The sequence below is a fragment of the Euprymna scolopes genome, chromosome 3 (genome assembly GCF_053919585.1).
Source record: "Euprymna scolopes isolate OS-2025 chromosome 3, ASM5391958v1, whole genome shotgun sequence".
NCBI classification, from domain to species: domain Eukaryota; kingdom Metazoa; phylum Mollusca; class Cephalopoda; order Sepiida; family Sepiolidae; genus Euprymna; species Euprymna scolopes.
Window position 1 is genome coordinate 77,794,585 of NC_136484.1, and position 16,479 is coordinate 77,811,063.

A 16,479-nucleotide genomic window follows, 5' to 3' on the forward strand; every position below is an offset into this window, starting at 1 on the left:
CGAATCCTTAGATATCCCAGAAATTTTACCTGCCACAATTCAAATTTAGATTCCAATCCGTCAAAGAAAAGACGGTGGCTGGGCGCATAACCTGTTAAGTTTTGAGACATTGTGTTGAACAAAGATGGCGGCGTAGTTCAGATCAGTAACCAAGATGGTGGTGAAGAATTAAATGCGGTCCTTGACGTAGTAAACGGCGAACTGATTGAATCCAAAATTCAACAATTTTTATAATTTTGCGACGTTTTCATTGGTTGTTTAGCACAGCCGTTGGTTATAAAAATGATTGGCGAATCCATTCGTCTCATACGCCCATCAGAAATCATAAACATTGTTTTTTTTTTTTTGTTTTTTTCCTCTCAAGTTTTCAGGGTGTTCACTAACTCGAAGTCCGAGTGGCAAGCCTCCTCTTACAAAGACCTTAAAAACACACATAATTGTCAAAAAAAAAACTCACAGGAATTATTTCCCATAGAAAAAAAAAAATGTTAGAATGGTCCTAAAATTTAAGATTATTTTACATTAGATTTTTATATTAAATTTATATTTCTGTTTTCTTAATTTTTGCCAAGTTTTTCAGTGCGTTCATATGTAATTGCCTGAAAAAGGGAGAATCACATATTTTGGGGAGGCAGGTGGGGGCGATTTACCAAGTATTAATCTACAATAATACCAAAGAAATCTCGCAGTATATTTATGTTTAAACAGTCCTAGTATTAGATTTCAGTTTCTTGAACATAAATACATTACAATTCAACTTTGAGTTCTCTAAAATTGGGTGGAGGGGGTGGAATTGCAACATTTATGTGCATTTACTATAGATTATTTGGAAACCATTAATTTCTGGAGAATTTTAGTACCATATTCAGATTCCTTACACAAAAGTACATTTATATGACAAATTTCATTGCTTAATCTTTAACAAAGATATAAGATTTTTACTGAAAAATAGTGTAAAAAATGTGACAAAACATGATTTCAAAAAGGGAAAAATATCCAAATGTGCGAAGCACAAAAATAGTCATAACTTCCTTATTTTTAGTCAGATTTAAAAAATTAAAAATGATTCTTTCTTAGTTCAGCTTTTTCTGTGTATGCCATTATTGAGATATTCTAAACAATTCCAATTTTTTCATGTGCATTGCTAATTTAAAATGTTTGTCAGAAATTAAAAACTTAAATGAAACCCAGACTTAATCTTATGACTAATGTTAAAATCAGATCAAAGATTGATTACACAAATCAATCATTGATCAATGGCGGACAAATGGCACAAATAGTCAAAGTGATTCTATTGACTTAACTGCAAAGCTGGACACACATGATCAACCAAAAATTAAAGCTGATATCATTCTCATTCCATATACCAATGAACTAATAATTGCTTTAAAAAAGGGGGGGGGGTTGTTTGCTTGAAGCATTGCTGGTAAACAAAGATATAAGCATATAAGAAGACTGTAACAATGTAGAATATCAGTATATTGAAATAATGTGATGTATGAACAAAAACAGACAAAAGAACGAAGGTCTTGTTGATTTTATAAATCAACATATATTTTTCAAAATCAATCACATTATATAAATCAGTAAATATGGAATTACTGTTTAATTGGGATGATAAATGTCCTTATTATTATGAGAACCACATCTCTTTTTCAAAATGAAAACAAACCAAAAGAATGCCGTAAAAAAAGAGAAAAGGAAAACACTGTAAGAATGGGACAAGAAGTGGAATTAGACTGGCAAGTAAAAAATAGAACTTTTAATTTACAATTAACCATAATATTCCTGTCATCACTATCTTTACATATTAATGTATGATAATTTTTATTGCATTGGAACCTTAGACTGTTGTTTATGCACAGCAAGCTTTGAGTAGAAATAATGGTTAAACCCATGTATTGTCATGGATAAAAGTCTAAGATAGTTGTCGCATTTGTGAACTTATTAAGATCTGTTTATTTTATGTATTTATTCAAAGTATATGCTATCATTCAAACACAGTAGTGTTTGAATATATGGTTAAGTGGCAATTATAGTTATTTAGAACTGCTTTAAAGCTTCACCGCTCACTCAGTTTTCGACAAAATTTCAAACAATTATTACAGTTTATAGATCACCTCAGCTATATTGTGAAAAAACTTTTTCAATTTTCGTTCAGTAAAAGAAAAGTTATGATGAATTTACTGGTGTTCAAAATCGTAAAAATTTGTAATGATGCTTTTTATGACTGGTTTCCATAGCAATCACGTCGCTTCAGTGACTAGTGTTGCTACTAATTCACTCCTCTTGCAAAAAGAAAAGAAAGTTAGAAGTGAAATAGAGAGAATGAAAGCAGATGAGTGCTGTACATTTTTTTCTCTTTTTTTTACACAGGCATCACCACGTTATCAAGGCCAAGGGGGCACTCGAGGATAAGGGTTAAAGAGTGTACAGTAGAAATTGGACAATATAGTAATCATTCGTGATGGAACTTCAGTAAATTTGTTAACTTATATAGAATGGCTCATCAAGAACTTGTTTACGTTAGACTTGAAGACAACCATATTGCAGTCGGCCAGAAAGCAGGAAAATGGAAGACAATTCCACAGGCGTGCAGTTATAAGAAAGAAGGTTTGTTCATGGAATCTATGTTTAGGTTTAGGCACAGATAAAGAGTGAGGGGAATTATTGATAGTGTTTTCAGCTAGATGAGTGTTTCTTGTGAAAGTTTGGCGAGGGGGGGACCATAGACTGAAGCTCGGTCGAACACTTTCCATGAAAATAACGATATATCAGAGACAAACTCGCAACAAGAGAAAAGGACATCTCCTACGAGGCTACGAAGTCTATTTTGCACTCTATCAAGGCAGGATAAGTCCTTTCTAGCAGCTCCTGCCCAGATGTGGCAACAGTATTCCATCCTTGGACGTACCTGGCTCTTATATAGATAGAGAATTGCATCAGCAGTGAGATATCTACTGGATCGATAGAAAGATCTCACTATTTTTCCAGCGACCTTGGCAACAGATTTGATGTACGTGTTCCATTTAAGATCAGGAGTAACGGTCAAGCCCAGAAGCTTGTCAAAACTTGAGGCCCCCTCAAGACGAGAGCCATTCATTTCAATTGATGCCAGATGTGGATCAGTGTTGATGATGTAAAGAGAGAAGCTTGGTTTTAGATGCATTAAAAGTAACCAACCACTCCTTTCCCCACTGTACCACATGCTCAAGATCAGAGGAGAGAGAATCGGAGAGAACTTGGTCGTTTACTGTCTTAGATGTGCTACCATAAATGGTAGTGACATCAGCATAAATGTCTACAAATGATGAAAGGATGTGATTTGGAAGATCATTAATGTAGGTCAGGAAGAGAGTTGGGCCCAAGATGGACCCCTGAGGCACTCCAGCATTAATACTGTGAGCCCAGAAGCTTGTCAAAACTTGAGGCCTCCTGAAGATGAGAGCCATTCATTTCAATTGATGCCAGATATGGACCAGAATGTTCATGATGTAAAGAGAGAAGCTTGGTTTTAGATGTATTAAAAGTAACCAGCCACTCCTTTCCCCATTGTATGTGTATGTTATGTTTATGGGGGCAAAATAAATAAGACTGAAATTAAACAAAGAACAAGTGAATTTACTGGAAGCCTGGAAAAATCATGGAGTATAATAGAAAAATGCGGGCATGAAAAGTAATAAACATGGAAAAGAAAAGGACAAGATATTCTAGTAAAAAAATATAATAAATGTATAACTCAAAATATTGCAGCATTAAGAATTTTTTGTTTTAATTCAATTGAACATTATATAATCAATTACTTTTCATGCTCACATTTTTCTACTGTAATATAATTAGTTTTATTTTATTTATATTATTATTTATCTTTTTTATTCTTTTTTTTAATACTTTTGAATATTATAAATATTATAATTGATGTTTATATTTTACTAGTTTAGGTTTAGGAATTTGAGATCCAAGCAGATGTGTAATGATGAATACAAATTCGGGGTAGATGTGAGAAGAGGATAACTGAGAGATCATATTCAGATTTATTTATGTATTTTCTATATGATGTAAAAATTCTAAGTATAGTCTTTCCTCCTACAATTGGCTGATTAAGCCATGAATACCAGCTGATAGAGGCATTCTAGGAGAAACATCAAAAAGGTACACAAGTCTCACACTATGAACTCTACTGCATCTACGATACTTGTCCATACTATGACATACCAGATTTATTACTCAGACTGAAGCAAGACTGCTCAGCAACTTCAAACAAAATATATCCCTCTCTTTCTAGAGATCATATTACTATATTATGAGTGATAATAGGAATTTAATACTTTTGTATATTATTATTATTAGTGTTTATTTAAATTTTTTTAATTATTTGTATAATTTAGCAACAAAATCACACCCCTTCACTGTTGAGGCTCCTAAATGCCAGAAAGCTTTCTACTCTAATAGTTTCTTCCCTCAAACAGCTAAACTTTTGAACTCCCTTCCTGCTACCTGTTTCTCTGACTGTACTGATATGCAGAAGTTTAAATGTAATGTAAACCAAGATCTTGTTACTCTTTTCTAGGCATGGTCCTAAATAAAAGCCCCTTATGTTCAAGTGGTGATATACCTTGTTAGGAGTGAACATGAGTAAAAAAAAAAAAAATAAATAAAATAAAATTTATGATTTTATATATATATTTAAAAAATTTAAGATTCTTTCTTAGCTCATCAAGCTCTTTCTTTGTATGCCATTATTAAGATATTTAAACGATTTCAATTTTTTCATGTGCATTGCTAATTTAAAATGTTTGTTAGAAATTAAAAACTTAAATGAAACCCAGACTTAATCTTATGACTAATGTTGAAATCAGATCAAAGACTGATTACAAAAATCAATCATTGATCAATAGCGGACAGATGGCACAAATAGTCAACGTGTTTCTGTTAACTGGCAAGCTGGACACACATGACCAACCAAAAATCACAACAAACAAAGAATTACTTATACCAATGAACTAATAATTGCTTAAAGAAAAAAAAATGGGGGGGGGGGTATGGGTAGTTTGTTTGAAATTTGCTATATATATAATTAGTTATGGAATATAAACACACACGTAAATATATATATATATATATGAGAGAATATATAAACTATGTGATCAAAGGAGGGTGAATAAAAGGTGTAGGTGATCTCCCTTAGATTCTCAGGCACAGAACTTAGTAACAGTAGGGTATCTATAGTATATAAACTGCTATATGTATGTACATATATTTTATTTTGTTTTTTATTTAATTTATTATTCTAACTATTATATATAAATCTGAAATTAGATTTTATAGTATTAAAACACAGAAAAAACATGCACAAACATCGCTAATCACTTTTGCACATGTTTGAAGTGATCATTGGGAAAAAGAAGGGAGAGAGAGCAGAGAAGGAAAGAGAATAGACAATCCACAAAATGTAACTTAGACTATTTTGCTTATTTTGGATAACACTCAACCAATTAGGAATTAATTTCAAGATTCGGACATGAAAACAAACGTTTTTTTTTTTGTTTTTTTTTTCGTTTCAAATAACACTCATTTATCTGAAAATCTTAATCAAATATAGTTAAATAATATAATCCATACAGAATATTGTAAACTTCATAAGATACACAACTTATTAATATTGGAGTACATTTGTCATTCTGGAAAAGTTAAGGTTTATTTCAAATGTTGTTGAGTTAAATAGTTTTGCATGTTTAGTTTTTAAACATAAAAATACAATTTTGTTTTATATTGTTTTCTATTCAGGCTTCTTTAGTTATTACAAAACAAGGGAACACCATAGTCTTCTAAAACTGAAGAATTCTTATATAATTCTTACAATATGAATTGAGAAGTCATCACATATGCTAATTAAAATGTTAGAAAAAAAGAATACCCAATTTAAATAGAAATTATCACTTATACATGTAGAAATTAATGTCCATATGCAGACATTCAAAATCAGATATAATGAAGAGGTTCACACGTTAGTATAGGTTCGTTGTACTCTAATGTTTTATGTATTCTTCATGCAATTATTTTAAATTAAATAATTACAAAAAGATATGCATACATATGAAACATTAGTTTACTGTTTGCATTGTAAATAAAGAAAAAATGAAAATGCCAACTTATGCTATTAATAACTATTTTTTAAATAAATCTCTTGTTTTCTGGTAATAATTTAATTAACATCCTGATTTTTGTTAGACATAAAATACCGTTATAATAAGAACTAAAAAAAGTTTGATTTTTTTTTTAAGGGATCCATAACCATAGCAGTCCGTGATTTCCATAGCATTCATATCATGAAGTCAAGGACGTTTTGGATTTTTTTGTTTTACTAGGACAAATTCTGTTGAGGACAAAATTTGAACAATTTGTAAAAAAAAACTTTTCACAAAATAAATTATTTTCTACACAGTTGAAAGATAAAGAACTAAAACTTTCTTCATCTGCATGAATTGATAAATCATAAAAAGTTTGTCTAAAAATTCATAGGCTACACAATAAAAGAGAATTTTATCTCATTTAAAAATTGCATCAAGAAAAATTTTGTACTTTTGTGCAAACATTTTCTTTACAAAGATTTTTCATTCTATTTTAATAAAAATAAACAATAATTATTTCAGGAAATTTAAAAGTCAATTTTGTAAGGCATATTTTCACAATAAAATTTCAAAGTATCAAATTTTGTTTAAATTACTCTAAATTATCTTCCTCAAATACTCATGTTGAAAATGTACATTTTATACATTTCAAAATCATGAAGAAAATATAACAAATACAGACAACCACCAGAAAAGAAGAAAAACAAATACTGAGCCTTAAATATAATAAGATGCTTTCATTCTTTTAAGTAAAACAAAGGACAACTTTGAAGGAGTTTATTTCTTGACGTTTTTCTTTTCAATTTTCAATGTTCACAACTGTAACAGTTTCAGCAGGATTTAAAAATAGCAAAAGCCTCAAAACATTAAAAAAAAAAAAAAATAAATAAATTCTTAAAAAAATTTTTTTTTTTCAGATTATTCATATAGCAAAAATCCAGTAAAGAAAAAAAGGGGTAAACAAAAATTACTCACCACTTCCCCCATGTGCATGGCCATGTTGAAAAGCAAAGATACCAACTAAATTGACAACAAATCCCATCACAGAAACTGTGAAGAGTCTTTCATGTTTCACCTCGGGTGGTTCAACAGCTCGCTACAATAACAAGATTCAGTAAGAACCGAAATTAAACACTTTAACACAATAAATTAAAATAATAAAGAAATTCAAACTTGTCTAAAATTTGATTTTTAAAACACATTCCTAAACTGACAAATAATAAATTTATAGGACAATGCAGAGGAGGGGAGTAGAGGTGGGGAGTTAAACAATCATAGACAGTTATAAGAGGCTGTTAATTGTATATGCCACACCCCATAGGATGGATTAACCCTGCCCTCCACCAGTGGCACATGCAAATATGATAGGTGATTATCAAAACAGCCATTTACATCACCTAGGAGTTGCAAATTACAAAATTCAGATCTAACAGTTTGTTCATTTTTTGTCATGTAAATAAAAACAGGTTTGCATAACCTGAAAAGTCGAGGTCCATTACCAATCTGCAAATGCAACAATGCACATAAACATACAGTTCTAATGTATTCCTTGTGATTTGCAAAATTAGACACTGGCTGGAGATTGAATTCAGAAATGTTTTTCTAAATTGTTTAAGAAACCCCTTTACAGGTAAATGGAACTTCATTTCATTTATAGAATATTGTAGATTTCATTTGAGCCAGCAAACTGACACCAGACTGAAATGAAAGGAAAACTGAAGTTTTTATATTTTCAGCACTGAATTTAGATTTTTTTGTTTTGCAAAAACATAATTGCTAAAACACTTATCATTAGGTTAAAAGAGAAATTTTAGAATCTCACCTCAACAGCTTCAGAAAAAATGAAAAATGAAATAAATAAAAGGAAAAGACCATTGACAAAACCAGCTAAGATTTCTGCTCGTACATATCTGAAAAATAAAATAAAAAAGAAAATCTTAAGGCGGCAAAATCGGTTAGGAAAGTTTTTCTTACTGACATAGTAATGATTTAATATATTCACTTCTGATTTTGAACTCATTAATACCATTAAAACTTAAAGTTCTATGATGTCAGAAAGTTTATTTCTGAATGTATTGTTTTTAGAAAGTAAAAATAATTTTGAAAAACATAAATAAATGAATGAATATAGAATTAAAAGATTTTCTGAACTTCCAAAATCTAAATTGAAATTTTATTTCAGAATAATAAGTACAATTTCAAAGAAATAATTCAAAATTATCAAAAATATAGGCTGAATCAAAGAGAAGTAGTTGAGATTTTTTTTTAACATTTCCTATTTGACAAACCCTGGCATGCCTTCCTTTAAGAATGTTAAAAAGAAATGGAAACAAACTATATTGATAAAATTAGGTTACCACTTCTGGTTTTTCTCTCATCTACATAACTTTTCTTTTGCTATTATTTACTGAAATAAAAAAAATCAGACAGCACAAACTATCGAAACATTTATGCCATTTTTATTTTATTTACAAAATTAAATCTGTCTGAATGCATTTCCATGAAAATGCTTTTTTCTAAATTCTTCAAGTCTTTTACAGATAAATTTAACTTCACTTCATTTATAGAATATTGTAGATTTCATTTGAGCAAACAAATTGAACCCAGTTTGAAATAGAATGAAAACGAAGTTTCTTTTTTTCAGCACTAAATTTTCCATGTAAATAAGTCTACCATTTTTAATATTTTGAATTACTTTGCGACCTTTCACAATTTTAAAGGAATTTAGAAGCATTTAAACAGTTCAATAGAAAGTCATTTCTGGCTTAAAAATTATGAGCAAATCATGTATTTTAATATATGGATTGAAAGTTTTATTTGCCTTCAATAATTTTAAAAAGACAAATTAAAAAAAAAAAAAAACTTAAATTTGATTTGATTAATAATTTAATAACCTAATAATAATGTAATAATTAAATTTAACATTCAAAATCTTAGTTTAAAATAATTTAGTAAGAATAAAATATAGTTAATGCAATGAGATAAAAAAAAGCAGGATAGTGAATAAAATGATAACCTAGATGTTAACAAGATCAGGTAAGGAATGTGCATAAGCATCGCATTTGGAACACAACTGTGATTGTTTTGATGTTTTCAAGATTGAGACAAAAATAAAAATATAATTGTAGTTTGAGATAAGGATTGTGTTTAGATGAACAATTATGTGAATGATCAAGAGAGGATTAAGTAAAACAACTAAACCAGACTTGCATTCCAAGTGAAAAAAAAAATTAAACATGAAAGTAAATGCTGGGCAATGCAGGTAAACTACAGGGTGGTCAAAAAGTCAGGTAACATTTTAAAGAAAAACGATATTAGCAATACACGTATATTTAAGTACCATACATTGAAATATAAAATGAAACAAACATGAAATATGTTTATTTTGTTAATTGTCGTCCATTTCTCTCTATCAATCGCTGGAAGCGATTAACCACTGATTGTGTAACACGTGTAATCATGTCAGCTGATATCCGCGCAATCTCCTCTTCAATAAATAACTTTAAAGACGCTATTGTATCAGGCTTCTTGCCATAAACGCTATCCTTTACATAGCCCCAAAGCCAGAAATCAGGAGGGGTTACACTCAAATATTTAAACAAATAATATTAAACGAATAGAGATTATAATGGATCATATTGTTTTTTCTACCTTTAACATGTTACCTGACTTTTTGACCACCCTGTAGTTAGAGTTTGCTTTCTTCCAGGATAACAAAAAAAAAAAAAATCTTCGAAGTCATGGAATTTTTCTCAGACAATGGTTATTTCTTTCATATTCATGTAAAATTCTCTTTCTGACCAGATTAACTATTATGACTTTTTGAATGTAATTTTTTCTTCAAAGAAATTATAAAAATAAATCAGAAAATATTTTGATTTGACTGGACAAGTCATCATCATATTCGATCTAACATTTGTTTTACACACTGGCATATGTTGAATGGCTTTTCGAAACCGACTTAAAAAAATTAATCCATATTTGGGCAGTTCTTTATCCCTCTTTCTTTTCAGTTCATCATCACTTTCTTCCATGTTTCTCTAGGAGTCGACTACACTACCCCAATTGTTTTAAATATACTAATTCAAAAACTCTCATCCATTCTTTCAATGTGGTCATACAATTAAAGTCTGCTATTCTGCATTCATACTTTAATTTTCCTCTGAGATTTAAGCCTCTTTCCTTAAGACTTTCCTTACACATTCATCATATCATTCTCATTTTTCATCATGCCACACATTCTTGCAATGATACTGCTCCTGTCTGTGCTTCAAAAGTATCACCAAGATAGCAAAACCTCTAAACAAATGCTGTGCAAATATATTTTCTCCACATCTAAGTTCTCATCTGTTTCCATTGTCTTACACTTCTTGCACACAAATTGATTATCATTTAACCTACCAGTAATTCTATTGTACTTCTAGTGAACCCAATGCTTGCAAGTATCACACAAAAAAAAAAAAAAAAAAAAATTGAGCTGCACCTTTTCCATAAACTGATAGTCTAAGCGATAGGTGACATCCATAGAAATTAGCTTTGTATCCCCCAATGCCCTCAACTCAAAACAAAAATTTCAGAAATCAGACGTTGGAAATGAATGTAATTCAATAAGAAATCACTAATGGACTAACAAGTATTTTGCTTCATTTTTCTATTGGATAAACTCTAGTTAGTCTATAGCCAAAATAGGTTTCTCCTACTTTATTTAAATTTCCCCTAAATTTTCAATGAGGTTTCAATCAGTACCATGTGTAATGTTAGAAAATGCTCAATATCAAAATTATGTCATGTGTTTCGGATCATTGGAGCATCTCTGGATGAAATTTCAACATCACAAAGACAACTTTTGTATATTTCTAAAAATAGACAAAATACTAACCTTTATGTGTGCTATTGTCTCATCTGGCCATAAAAATGAGAATTCTAACATTTGCTTCCATATTTTAGTTTACTACTGCTTGCATTTAAACTAAAAGTTTAGCAATTCTGTCAAAATAAATTTTGGGTTTACAAACAGATACATTGTCATAAAATATATTTTTGGATGTATGAATTAAGTATTAAATTTTAACATACTGAAATACGAATAAAAAAGTGGTAGAAACGGGGGCGGGATCAAAAACACAGTTTGGGTGAAGAGAGGTGTTAAAAAAAAAAGTGAAAGTGGTAGTAGGCAGGCAGGCTGGAACCCATAACGCGGAGAAAAAAAACAAAACGTCTTAGCCGATATCTCCATCACACTACCGGAAGTCGAGAGCGTTGAAATTAAGCATAGTCAATTCAATGGTGACAATGACTGGCTAAAGTGTTGGTGAAAAAAGCCCCCCCCCCTACAGTTGAGGGTAAAAGAATGAATGTTTTTGGCCAATTTTTCGATATTTGTCGTTCTAAGGATAGAGCTTGGAAATAATACCGATCTTGTGAGGATTTGCTGTGTGTGTTGAAAGTTTTTGCGAGACATACAGACACACACATATTTTGTCTTTTATATATTAGACGAGCCAGGGTGCCCAGCATTGCCAGGGTGTTTGGAAACGTGTGTTAAGCAAAAATTGGTAGTAGGCAAGGCAACCCATCTGCGAAGGAGGAAAAAGAATGTGAAAAAAACTTTTTCCCGGGTGGAGGATATTGGCACAAAGATGAAATAAAAAATTTTTTTAAAAAGATAGAGAGCGAGAGAGGTGGGAGGAACTAAAAAATGTACAGTAATCAGTCATTCTCGCTAACCGTTACGCCAGAGAGGACAGTGAAATTATTGAATTGGAAATTAAGTTAAGAATCATAGGAGTCTGCACAGAAATGAAAATGGCTTTTAAATCTGACCTGGGCCCTTTCTATCATGGTATTTGTTTCCCCACGAGGTCATTTAGCATTACAAGTTGATTTTTTCTTTTTAGATAATTGTTATTTTATTAACTTGCATGAAAAGAGCCATGTAAAAGATGCTTAAAACCGTTTGAATTATGCAAATACCATTATCAGTTATGAGAATTTTAAGTGCCAAAATTTAGGCTTTTCAGTGGATATTTTTCTTTAGAAAAAGCAGGCTAAATTACGGACCTCAACATTTCAAAAAATTAAATAATTTATTTTTTCAATCTATTCTCATGAAACTTGGCAGTCTTATGTAAAATTGTGTGCTCTTTCTGATTATGCAGTCAAATTTGATGTATCTCTTTACTATAAGCCATGAATTATAAATTCAGATGTACAAATTTCAATTTTTTTTAACTGGCGCATGGTATCATACAGTGGGTGTCTATTCATGAACAAAACTAAGTATTATAGTGGTATTTAAATATAGCATTATTGAGAGCAGGCACTTTCCTGCCTCCTCACCAAAGGAGAGCTTAATCTGGGCGTAGTCCTTGAATGCCTAAAGAGCATTCATGGCCGGTATTTATTACTCTCCTCACAGAAAAAAAAAACAAAAATTGAGTAGATATAAATTAATCTTAGAAATAAATCGAAAATTTTTCATATAGATTTTGGATTTCTGTAAAAGATGGAAATTTCCATAGTTGACTAGAACTGATGCATTTTGGGACCAGTCCAATTTTCAATTTTGTAAATCCTTTATCTGGCCCAAAATATACCCCTATTTTCTGAGATGCAACCATAAATTGTACTCTACATGAATCCTTGATGTAGCTTTCACAGTACCAGGAATCCTGATAAGCAACAACTATATATTCACCAGTTGATGGTAATTTTTGTCATTTCTATTCTGTTATTTTACTGAAAATTTAACTATGTAAACAAAGAAATAAAATGGTAATTTTTTACCTTGTTTCCACCTTAACATTTAAAATGATTACTTATATATCTTTTAGGGTATGCTGAAAACGAATATTGCATTTAAATTTTCTGCAAATAATTAGTTTTTCGGATATTAAACAATGTCATTTCATATGTTATCGCTGGTGGTGATCTTGGTATGTGCGAGTGCGCAAACCTAACCTCAAGAAACTATGCGCAAACACATGTACCAAGATGGCCACCAGCAATAACATAAGAAATGACATTGCTTAATATCTGGAAAACTACTTATTTGTGGAAAATTTAAATGCGATATTCGTTTTCAGCATACCCGAAAATCTTAAGAGACAGTCATTTTAAAGAAAAATGTTAAGGTGAAAACAAAGTAAAAATTTACAAAATGCATCACAATGAAATTCTTTATTCTGATCTGAAATGGAACACGTACATCAAGTCTGTTGCCAAGGTTACTGGAAAAATGGTAGGATCCTTCTACCATTCCAGAAGATATCTCACTGCTGATGCAATTCTCTATCTATATAAAAGCCAAGTACGTCCAAGGATGGAGTACTGCTGCCACATCTGCTAAAAACAGCCTATCCTGCCTTGACAGAGTACAAAATAGACTTTGTGGCTTTTCTCTTCCCTGCAACCTCTCTCTCACAGAAGAGACATTGCGAGCCAGTCTTTGTTTTATCGTTATTTCCATGGCAAGTGCTCGTCTGAGCTCCAATCTTTGGTTCCCCCTCGCCAATATTTCATGAAAAACTCTCATCTAGCTGAAACCACTGTCAATAATTTTCCCCACTCTTTATCTGTGCCTAAATCAAAATGTGGATTCCATGAACAAAGCTTCTTTCTTAGAAGTGCACGCCTGTGGAACTCTCTTCCATTTGCCTGTTTCCCACCTGACTACAACCTGGATGTCTTCAAGTCCAACATAAACAAATTCCTGATAAACAGCCCCCTTAAGTGAACACTTTATCAAATCTCTATTACTAACGGTTACTACGATATTATCCCATTGATTACTGTACACACAATAACCCTTATCCCGAGTGGCTTCTGGGCCTTGATAAGTGGTGATTACCATGTAAAAAACAAAAACTAAAAACAAACAAAAAAAAACACCTAATTATTATTATTTAAATATCTTCAGTTAAAAAAAATAAAACAGGTTTATTTTACAGATTTGAAAAAAAAATGAGTTAAAAATAAATTCAAGTTTCAAAATATATTTTATTTAATTGTTAGGTACAGAATAGTTAACAAAACACCCTTCCTTCCCCATGTTAAGAATGAGTTTCTAAAGAACATTATTATTTCAGCATGGTAGCACAAGTGCCTTTTATTTGTTATATATATATATATATTTTTTTTTTGTTTTTTACCACTAAAAAACAAACGCATGTACTTAGTACATTTTGTTGCTTTTTAACGCTTTTAGTACATGTGTAATAAAAGTGTTAAAAAGAACAAAATAGTATTGTTTGGAAATCAAATTTGAAAAACTTGATTGGCAAACTCGGAATTTAAAAAATAACACTTTTTTCTGCTTTCCTTTTGGAAGCAGAAAAAACAGTTTTCAATTTTTAAGAGAATACAAACTCATTAATATACTGACAGCGATGGTTAGCGCATAGCGAGCTGTTTCCCTTTAAGCGGAATTGAATTTCTATAAAAGATAACATTTTAAAGAAATTTCCGCACAATTAATAATTATCTAATATTTACATATTATACATGAAAATAATTATGAAACTATTATCTATATGAAAATGGATGATATATACCGATTTATCTTATCAATTTTGAAATATTCTTTGTCAACTTTGCTCGGTCATAACTTTGCTTCCTATGGTCATAAAAATAAAAATCAAAGTCCAGAAGAGATGGACTTCTATGCTTACATAAACTTTAAAATTTCAGCCATATCCAATCAAATTTAACCCCATGCATTTGTATCCAAATGTAACATGAAATATAAACATTGAAAAAACAGTTTCCCTTTTTGCTGTCATTATTTTTTACAGTTTTTTTTTTTCATTTGGAGCATAAAAACATTGAACGCATAAAAGCAGAATAAATTAACATTGGAATGCTTATTCTATTCTCTTTCTATCAATGTAATTCTTTTAACAATTGACCGAAAAATAAAAAAGATATGACTTGTTGAAGCACATTAGGTACGTAATATTGCCGATGTCCACGAAAATACAGCATACGCTTGTAATGCTAGATCATTTATAAATGTGGTGGAAAACCAGCTCCCCCTCCAAAAGGGGGCGCTCTGGCAGTATCCAAATGAATAGTAATTGTTCGATATGAAGAATTTCCCCACATTGATCAAAGCTGATTGCCTTCTAGACGTCCTGGCCACGAAGGCCAAGAAGCAGTTGACTTTGGCTTCGATTTAGCTTCACTTTATATGAAAAAGATGTTATGGATTTGTTCCTAGTCTAGGGGTATCAGAACACCACAAACATATCAATGAAAAATAAAAGAGTAAAAAAAAGAAAATTTGAAAAGAAAAACAAATTTTTATAAACAAAGAAAAAGAAAAACTAAAATCAAAAATAGTAAAGAAAACAAAATGTCTAATAAGTTGTTTATAATCGATAGTGTAAGGGAGATAACTCTGTTTTCTAGTTATTTACCTTTTATTAGGAGTAAATGTTTTTATCTTTTAGACATAAATGCTTTTGGTCAAATATAATTCAGAAAAATCTATATTTACCAGCTATTTATGAAAGCGATCTTTCTCTGTATCTTGTTTGGTTCATCGGTTATTTTAATAACTCAAGTTTTCTTGGGTTTTCCTTCGGTCGGAGTTATAATAGGTGGTCGCCTCTCATTGTGTCCCAACATTATGTTATAACTGAGTTAAAAATAATGATCTTTTGCTATTTATAGCTATCGCTAGAGAAAGTGCAAGAACAAACGGTTTAGAATGTTTTTTTTTTTCCATGTTTTGAATATCTCCAGAGACGCAAAAAAAACGTTTTGCATTCAAATTCTTAAGTAATACTTTTTATATTATTTTATATAATCTTTTATTTTTATTTCCTTTTAATTAAGTAATTTATTATTTTTTTTATTATTATTATTATATAATATGTTAAGTATTTTTATTTTGTTATAATTAATAATATTATTTATTTTTACTATATGTTATTATTTGGATAATTAATATTATCTTTTGTGTAATAAATCATGATTTTTTCATATCGTAAGAAGAAAATATATCATCCCATGACAGATGAACAAACATAGCTGGGAATTTTATAAAAGCTGATCAAAATAAATGTAGAGACTATGTCTGTTCGCAAATCATATATATTATAATCTAGGGAGTATATAAAAAGTTCTCGAAAAAAGTAACCCTTTCAAGCCCCCCCCCCTAGCAAAAAGCCTTTCTTGGACATAAAAACGCGCACGACCGTTTTGCCATATATATATATATATATATATATATATATATATATATATATATATATATACACACACACACACATACATACACAGATTAAACTTCTATTCAATATTTTTTTTTTTCTAATTTTTGGTGAGGGTCCTTATTTTAGCATGA

At 30.5% G+C, this 16,479-nt stretch overlaps 1 protein-coding gene across 1 annotated transcript in view; it reads right to left on the minus strand.

Moving 5' to 3' along the window:
• LOC145256409 (zinc transporter 7-like) overlaps positions 1-16,479 on the minus strand; it is a 108,381-nt gene that overhangs the window by 40,690 nt on the left and 51,212 nt on the right. The window contains exons 4-5 of the mRNA XM_080115279.1: positions 7,954-8,041; positions 7,107-7,227 (exon numbers count right to left, since the gene is read on the minus strand). Of these exons, the coding sequence (XP_079971405.1) occupies positions 7,107-7,227; positions 7,954-8,041 (209 nt within the window). The remainder of the gene's footprint in view (positions 1-7,106; positions 7,228-7,953; positions 8,042-16,479) is intronic.